This window comes from Paralichthys olivaceus, chromosome 4, assembly GCF_024713975.1.
Source record: "Paralichthys olivaceus isolate ysfri-2021 chromosome 4, ASM2471397v2, whole genome shotgun sequence".
NCBI classification, from domain to species: Eukaryota; Metazoa; Chordata; class Actinopteri; order Pleuronectiformes; family Paralichthyidae; genus Paralichthys; species Paralichthys olivaceus.
The window spans coordinates 3,943,548-3,952,167 of NC_091096.1; the positions used below are offsets into that span (position 1 = coordinate 3,943,548).

Sequence of the window (8,620 nt, forward strand, 5' to 3'; positions counted from 1 at the left end):
GGCAGTTGTGGTACATGAATGATTTCTTTTATCTGCTCTATGGCTGAGGTTCATGTTGCATATCACCGTCACTTGTAAAACAAATCCAGACGGAACAATTCAAATAGGTTAAAAACAGATATATAATTTTTTATATTTGCCTTCTATGACTTCACTGTTCCAACACGTCATCTATCTTTACAAACAGTCTATGTTCATCACAATGTAATATCTACTTAGAAATCTAAGTTGGGCTTGTATATTGTCACAATACTACTAATACTACTACGAACAATAATGATAATAATATTAATACGTGTTAAAGGAGCTGATACTGAGGTGTCTGACCCTGGAGTAACCAGGTTGACACGCTGCACTTTCACTTGTGTGCTGACGCTGTGTGTTGTGATCGGTAACGAGATCAAATGTCGTTCTTGGTTTGCAGAATAAAAGTCCATTTAATTCTCGGTCTCATCAAACACTTGTGTACAAAGTCCACTCCATCGCTCCAAAAACTGAGATCGCAGCTCAACAAACAATTCAGTCGTCACCACTGACGAGGAGCAGACTTCAATAACGTCACAAGGGCTTGAACTTCAGCAGCTTCGTCTCTTGTTTGGATCCAGGAAACATTTCTGTTGTTGTTTTCTCTCTTTGCAGAGTGTTTCTGTATTTGCACGAGTTGTGACTGCAGTGCACGTGTTGTCAAATCGATGAAGTTGTTTACTTATTTTTTTTTGTTGTATTTGCATGTGTGGAGTTCTCTCGGCCACAGCACTGAACAACACATTTGGCTCTTACTAGAAGAAGAAGAAGAAGAAGAAGAAGACGAAGAAGATGAGGATTTCTGGTTAAAAAAAAATGGTGTTACTGTACCTTTAAGAAGGTGAGGTGAGGGTGTGGCTTGTCCGTGCAGGAGTTTCCGGATTAGCGTATTGAGGTAAACAAAGCGCCTCAATCAGATGGTGGTTAGAGACTGAGGTGACGGTGTCTCAGGGACTGAGACAGACAGGTGGAGGTGGAGGAGACAGTCAGACAGGTGGAGGTGAAGACAGACAGGTGGAGGTGAAGACAGACAGGTGGACGGTCAGACAGGTGGAGGAGGAGACAGACAGGTGGACGGTCAGACAGGTGGACAGTCGAACAGGTGGAGGAGGAGGAGGAGACATCATGGAGTCAGTGGTGACATCAGTGCTTCTCCTCCTGTGCGTCTCCGCCACAGGTGAGTTTTCACATCACAGCCAGGTGAGAGTGAAAATCCAACTTCTTCTTCTCTCATTCTTCTTCCTCGTCTTATTTTCTGAAAGCAGCGGTTTCAGGTGTCGCCTCCATCGACGCGGTCCTCACCGGCGCCGCGGGCTCGAACATCACCGTGCCTGCGTGTCACCCCGGCAGTAACATAACCATGACGACTGTTACGTGGTCGAGGGTGAATGCGGATGGCGGGACCTCCGGGATCTCTGCTCCCGGCGAGTCCCGCATCACGGAGCTGCACGGCCACGAGCTGGAGATCCAGGGGCTGACACCCGCAGACCAGGGCATCTACCAGTGCGCCTACTCGACACACCCTTCACCTCAGCCGAGCAACAGCGTCTACACACGTTACCGGCTGATAGTCACCAGTGAGTCAACCATCATGCGTCCACGCCTGATGTAACCTCCATTAACTCCTCTCTGGAAGATTCAAACCGGTTGTTCGACAGAGCAGACAGGTCAGACCGGCACGTGGGACCAGGGCCGGGTCAGGTTCCCTTCCAAAAGTTGGCGGTTACACGGAAGTTTTTGTAAAAGAGTAAGAAATATAGTAAAAGATGTGATTTAATCTGAACACAGTTGGATAGAGATTCCAAATGAAAATGTTGAATGATGCTAATTATTATTCAGCACTTGTTTGTTCATGATCTCAGCCATCACTAGTATCCTGTGCAAAGTATTATTAGTATTAGTATTCATTCTGCGTATATATAAGTACCTCAGCTCGATTTTTCCAATTGTCAACTGCTCAGGTGTCAAGGAGATTTTATAAACCATTGTTGTCACATGATCAAACTTCCATACTTGCACCACTTCATGCAATCCTCTGTACGTTAGCCGCAGAAGTTTGTGCTCATTGCTGTGTATTCTATTGTACTAGCTCGGTCATTGATGATGCTCGATGTTAAAGTAATTGTAGTCGTAATGCACTGCATTTTTTTTTTTAAGGTGGTCCAGAGAATGTCTCGATGTCCATCGAGCCGGTCACCGCTCTGTCCAACGGGACGCTCATCGTCTATCGGGGCTCCAGCGTCTCCTTTAACTGCTCCGGCTCCTCCCACCCGTCTCAGCACCTGACCTTGGCCTTCGCAGGAGCCTCGTCCAGCGACCACTCGCTGGCCTCGGACTCTGGATCGTGGCTGAGCTACAGGATAGAAAACATTCAACCCAGCAATCAGGGGCTTTACAGCTGCAGGGCCCACAACAACGTGTCTGATCAGACAGTTACCAAGAGCACACAGCTGCTGGTTTACTGTGAGTACCATGAACACACTGTCATACACTGGGTCTGATCCAGACACACGTTACATACGTGTATTTATTTTATCATACAACAATATTCAAATCAGCATTTTGTTCTGTAAATACTGGAGCCAATACAAACATAACAGAACTCAACGCCAGCGTTTATCAGTGTTTTATTAATAGAAATGATTGAATGAAATAATCAGAAGTGTTACAATAATAAACTGTGAAATATTCACACGGTCATCCACTGATTCATAACCTCATCTGAAAATGTTACGACCGAGGACACGAGGAGAAATTCACATCAGTTCACTCTCAAGTTACAGTAAATTCATCTGTGACGGCTGATGTGGAAATAACTGTTTCATCCGAAAGGTCACGGAGCAGGTTGGGAACATTCTGCAGTCATTGAATGGACTTCCTGAATTTCTAGCTCACACAGCATTTCCAGTGTTTTTACTGACTTCCTGTAATTACTCCCAGAAAATAACCTTTCCATCAGAATGCATGTTTTTAAAAAATCCTTAAAAACAGATATAGTTTGAAATTGAAAAGTTATTTCCAGGGAACTTATCAGGACATAATAAACACTGGAATTTAAGGATTATTACTTATTGATGGATTTAGCAACTTGTTCCGTAAGAAGTAAGAAATAAAGCATATTGGGAGAGAGGGTTTTTCTTTTAAGACTCCTGATCCCCACATACTTTATGCAGTCTTTATATTCCACCTTTATTTGGTACAAGTGGGAAATTCAATCCCAGAGATGCTCGACTTTAGTACTGATGTTTTCTCTCTTTGCATTTTAGACAACTTCCTAAAGTTAAACGTGTTTCTAACTCGAGAACTCAAATATTTTCATGTGAAGAACAGTATAACTCTGCTGGCTTCAAAGTAAAAACTATGAACTACTCTCTCTGGACCGTCCGACTGGAAAAAGACAACAATGAAAATAATGGACGGAAAAGGATTATCACTTTCAGGCAACGACAAAGGTTAATAGAAGTCTTCCTCCTTTTATGTTTTAGCACAAACAGTAAAGTAATGACTTTATCCTGGTCGTTCTGTTCTTTATCTTGTGTTCGCTGCTAAATATTAAGAAAATAAATTGTTTAAAGTGATTTCTTCAGGAGAGCAAACTGTTCATCCTCATATACCATCGGTTGAGTCCTTTCTTTTTTTCTGCTGGTCTGCTCATTCTTGAAACTGGATGTTTAAATGAAATAGTATCGCACAGTTGTTCTTTTCAACCACTTCCTCACTGACTCTTTTTCCTCGACCAGATGCCCCGGACAGACACCCTGAGTGTATGTGGACACCAGTGGCGGACCCGTCCCACGCCCTTTTCAACTGCACCTGGTTTGGAGCGTATCCCGCCCCGACGCTGCGCTGGGGAGAAGACCAGGGCGACCAGGGCGCTCACTGGATGGGACACGTCTATGTGACGGAAACGGCGGAGAGTCTGTCGCTGAGTATGAACCGCTCCCTGCTGTCTGAGGGGCAGACTCTGAGGTGCATGGCCAAGCACCTGGCGCTCGCTCCAGGGAAGGAGAAGTGGTGTTCACTCACCCTCAGTAAGTTTGTTGTAGTGAAACGATCCTCGCAGTGATCCTGAGATCTGCAGCTGCTGAATCTTTGATGTACTTTCCACTGAGCCCCACTGACACTGTGTTCTTCAGTTTAAAGGGAAACAGGGAAGCTTACGTGTGTTAGCGAGCCAAGCAGGTCATTTTAAACATTGGGGCTAAAGTGAGTTTATCTGCTGAGGCTCTGACGTTTTCATCTCTGACATTTCTACGTTTGTTACGAGTTTGTTTCTACTGATGAACATTGTTCTTTCAAGAAAACCTAACGTCATGACCTGTCAGATAAAGTGCTGCTTATTCTGTTCAGGTTTTATAGAGGGATTTCTCAGCAGATGGACACATAACAGATGTTATGAATGGATTGGCCTCGCCCCTGTGATAAGTGTTGCCCGTTTGTTCTGTGGTCAAATCAATAGGAAAAAAAAAAACCCCCCCTAGATACCAGTGGATGTATGAGAAAGTGTTTTCATTGGAGGGAGAGAACATTGCTCCTCCCCTGTAGGTGGCAAACCCCGCCTCTCACGACCTCACCGTGTCCGTCACGTATCTCTGTCTGAGTGTTGCAGTCATGTCAGCGCTCCGATGACTCTGAAAACTTTATCCTAACATCGTTTAGATGAACGTGTTTATGAGCTGCTTGTTTAGTTCTCATTATTAAGTCTGTTTATATTAGTTAGGATTATCCACGCCCACAAACCACGTGGCCACATGGACGTGTCAGTGAGTCACTCAGTAGTGGAGGAAGAGCGTAAGAGCGTCTTATTCAAACTCTCGGTTTGCTTTAGCTTTTCAGCTTTATTTGGTGTTTGCAAAGCTTTGAGATCCGAAATCCACCTGCGAAACCTTTCCTTACATTTTAATCGTAACTCGGAGCAAAGAACCTTCTGGAACAACGTCACTGTCTCCTAGCTATAGCGTCACATATCTTGAACACTAGACTGTTTCCTAGCTGTAGCTTAACATTTCCTGTACACTAGGCTAACATTTTCCTTTCTATACCTTCACGTTTCCTGTATGCTACGCTAACTGGTTCCTAGCTTTAGCTTCACATTTACAATAGACATCAGAGTGGTATTAATTCTCTTGTCTAATTCTTTTTATTCTTTTTACATTAATCAAATACATGAATCCCATGTAAAATCCTGTGCCGTATGATCGGGGGTTTGATTTCTACTAGTGGCCGACTGAGAAATAACAGCACTGACATTGTTAGTCCTTCTCTCCCAGAGCCTCCGTACCCTCAAGGCGAGCCGCTGATCACGGCCCTGGAGAAGACCAGTGTAACTCTAACCTGCACTGAGGACGTCTCCATCCCCCCGGCAAACACCACGTGGAGGAAGGGGCTCCAGCAGGACAACATCGTCCCCGGATCAAAGTACGTCCTGACCGAGGAAGGCCCCGTCCTCAAGCTGACCATACACAACGTCACCAAAGACGACGAGGGCGTCTTCTTCTGCCGCAGCGAGAACCCGCTGAATGTCAGCGAGCTGGAGGTCTTCCTCACCGTGAAGAGTGAGTTTGGGTCACTGCATTTTGTGAGACACTTAAAAAATGTCACCGGATGAAAAGTTTTACATCAGAACCAATGACGACACGCAGAGTAGAACATTCTGTTTTCTTCTACACGTGATCGAGATAGAAACAAAAAGCCCGTCAGCGCAGGTGTCGCCTCCACCTTTGGAATGCTGATAAACCTGCTGCACCTCCCTGCTCGCTGCTTCCTAATCCTCTGCCGCTTTCCTGTTTTGTCTCGACAGCCCCCTCCGCATTCACAGGAGCCGTCATCGGCGTCTTCATCGCCGCACTGGTCCTGGGATTGTCCGCCATCGTGGCTAAAATGCTGTACTCCAGCCGACACCGGATTTGCTTGGGTAACTCACTGTCACCTCTTCTACCAAAGCATGAAAGTCACAGATGCATGCGTTTTTTGCATTCATTGTAATGACGCACTGCATCTGTGGTGCTGCACCAGTGAACTGACGCATACAAAAGTGTGAATCAGACAAATCCACTAACACGTCACAATTTCTCTTCATATTTTTGTTTCAGGAGTTGGTCTTGGGTGAGTACGTCACGGTTACTTGTTTTATATGATCTGCATGTGTCATTTAATTCAATCCAGCAGAACAAAGGGATGAATCTCTGCAATATTGAATTTATTTGATTGTCTCGTTTAGTAGAAACCACAGCTTAAATTGCCGTCTGTCCATTCTAGCATCATAGACCATAATGCAGTGTTTTTGATGAGATGAGAAGATTGATACCAGCCTTGTGTTTGTCGGGTAAATATGAATCTCCAGCCACCAGATGGTATCTTAGCACAAAGACTGGAAACGGGGGGAAACCAGCTTAAGACTGAACACGAGAGTTTTGTCTTCACGTCTTAAATCTGCAAGAAAGTGTCAAACTATTCCTTTTAAACACAAGAGACACTGTCCACTTTACACTGAGTCGCTCATTTGTATATTGATCAACATTTTTTTTATGAGTTAGAATAGAAGAAGTCCGTTTTGGAAGTGATAGATCCCAAACCACACCAATACAACTGTTGTTTAACTAGATTTCATTATATTCACATCGTGCATGCGTCAACATAAAGCAGATATTATACTGACACCTTTGACTAAACTTACACGGCCTAGTTCCTGACCCCCGGGTGAATAATAAAGTTTCTGCTCTCCAGGCAAATAGAGGACGACCAAAGGGAAGTGCTGAGTCTGGTCGACTCAGACGACGACGACATCCAGATCTTTCAGGACGCCGTTCCCCGGCTGCCTCCATTAACCAACGGTGGCCACATGACGCTCGCCCAGATTCACCAGATCCCATCGAGTACGGCCTCATCTCGCCAGTTCACTTGATTTGTTTCACTTTGTAAATGACGTGGAATCATGTTTGCTCATGCGTTCGTTGTGTTTTTTTTACAGGCGATCACGAAGATGCCGAACTCGGTGACACGAGCTCTCAGCCGCAGGAAGATACCGCACAGGCGGAGCAGCCGGTGGATCGTGTGACTTATAGATTTTAAGTGTTTTTAGATCAATATTTCATTTTTAGAGGAATTCAGTGAACTGAGAATGTGAACAACTCTGGTGGAAGACATTTGTAAAAAAAAAAAACAACTTTTCTTTTAATTTGTTGTTTTGTATATTTTGTAACGTGCCCATTCCCCATCAGCCAATCGGAGCCCAGGGCTCCAGAGTAAAGGGAGCGAGCCCTCATTTGTGAAACCTTATGTTTGACCACACACACTTTCATCACTTACACCCCTTGATGATTATTTCGACAGTGTTTGTCTCCGCTTGTGAAAGAAACAGTAACAACAGGGTTTTGAATTTTTGTACGCTCATTTCTGCGGTTGTGTTTTTGTACAGCATGTTGAACATAACGCTCTGATACTGAGATCAATGTAGTAAATTAAGTTGTTTATTCAAAAAAAAAAGTATGATTGTTGACGTCTGTTGTGCGATCGAACATTTGAGAGCAGTTCAAGTCTCAAACCTTGATTCGTCCAAAGGTTGAAGATCATTTTCAAAAACAATAACATAACTTCCATCTTATTCATGGGTTCACGTACGCGTCCTCCCTGTATCACACACACACAATATTTATAGATGAACTCTGACTGTACATGTCTGGAATGCTTCTCTCAACGGGGCTCATCTCCAAAAATGTGGCAGAGGCAGTTTGTCACTCATCTTGTGTTCCGTGAGAAACCAAGAGAATCTCCGTTTTTCTCAGCTTCTTAAAATGACGTAATTCCAGACATTAAATAAAAAGACTTCCACGAAGAATCATCTGATGTTTTTACTGCTTTTTTTTAAATTTTACTCTCTTTCAGTCATTTACATCATCAAGTTCCACGTGGTTCCATGAGGTGACTGTTCTGGCCTCTGAGTGCTGCTCTAGGTTTTGCTGTTTTTTTCCATCTGTTACTGGTTCGACAAAGCTGTTCAATATTTAATGTTTGACTTTGTGTCGACAGAACTTGAAGATATAACGTCATAAATAATATAAATCATACATTTTACACATCGTTCTCAGGGGTTCACACATTTTGACCCTTTTCTTTTGGTTTTAATTGTCAAAAAGTTGAGATATAATATAATAAATAATTAAAACATTTTGCGGGGATTCACATCGTTTTTTAGTCTTTTTCTATTGGAATTTTAAAGTCAGAAGGTTGAGATAAATCATACATATTTTGTATTATCTATATATTATGTTTAAAGACAATTCTTTTTTTTTTTTACTTTTGTTTGGATTTTTAAAGTCAAGAATTTGAGATATAATGATGATAGTGATGATTAATTCAAAATATACAGATTTAAGACACTTTCCTCTGTGATTCACATATTCTGACTCAATTTCTTTGAGGGTCTTTAAAGTCAGATAATTAAAAAAATTTAGATTTAAGACTCTTGTCCTCTGTGACTCGCGTGTGTTGACACTTTACCTGATGATTTTAAACCCAGAATTAAAGTGAAACTGTTGATTTGAACTTTTATTCTAACACGTTGTTGATCAGAGGGGTCGTTATAATAAAACATAGA

General features: G+C 43.0%; 1 protein-coding gene across 1 annotated transcript; it reads left to right on the plus strand.

Moving 5' to 3' along the window:
* Positions 1–924: 924 nt before the first annotated feature.
* vsig10 (V-set and immunoglobulin domain containing 10) lies at positions 925–7,864 on the plus strand. Its single transcript, XM_020099237.2, has 9 exons — positions 925–1,201; positions 1,290–1,601; positions 2,182–2,487; positions 3,765–4,055; positions 5,295–5,579; positions 5,825–5,938; positions 6,117–6,129; positions 6,751–6,899; positions 6,995–7,864. The coding sequence occupies exons 1-9, from the start codon at positions 1,150–1,152 to the stop codon at positions 7,093–7,095; spliced, it is 1,623 nt and encodes a 540-aa protein (XP_019954796.2). The 5' UTR covers positions 925–1,149; the 3' UTR covers positions 7,096–7,864.
* The last annotated feature ends 756 nt before the right edge of the window (positions 7,865–8,620 follow it).

What these genes read in the sequence shown, in the direction of transcription:
- vsig10 (XM_020099237.2), top strand. Translation starts at nt 1,150, where the DNA reads ATGGAGTCAGTGGTGACATCAGTGCTTCTCCTCCTGTGCGTCTCCGCC. An exon ending in GGTCTTCCTCACCGTGAAGA is followed by an intron (nt 5,580 to 5,824) that starts GTGAGTTTGGGT and finishes TTGTCTCGACAG; the next exon opens with CCCCCTCCGCATTCACAGGA. An exon ending in GATTCACCAGATCCCATCGA is followed by an intron (nt 6,900 to 6,994) that starts GTACGGCCTCAT and finishes TTTTTTTTACAG; the next exon opens with GCGATCACGAAGATGCCGAA.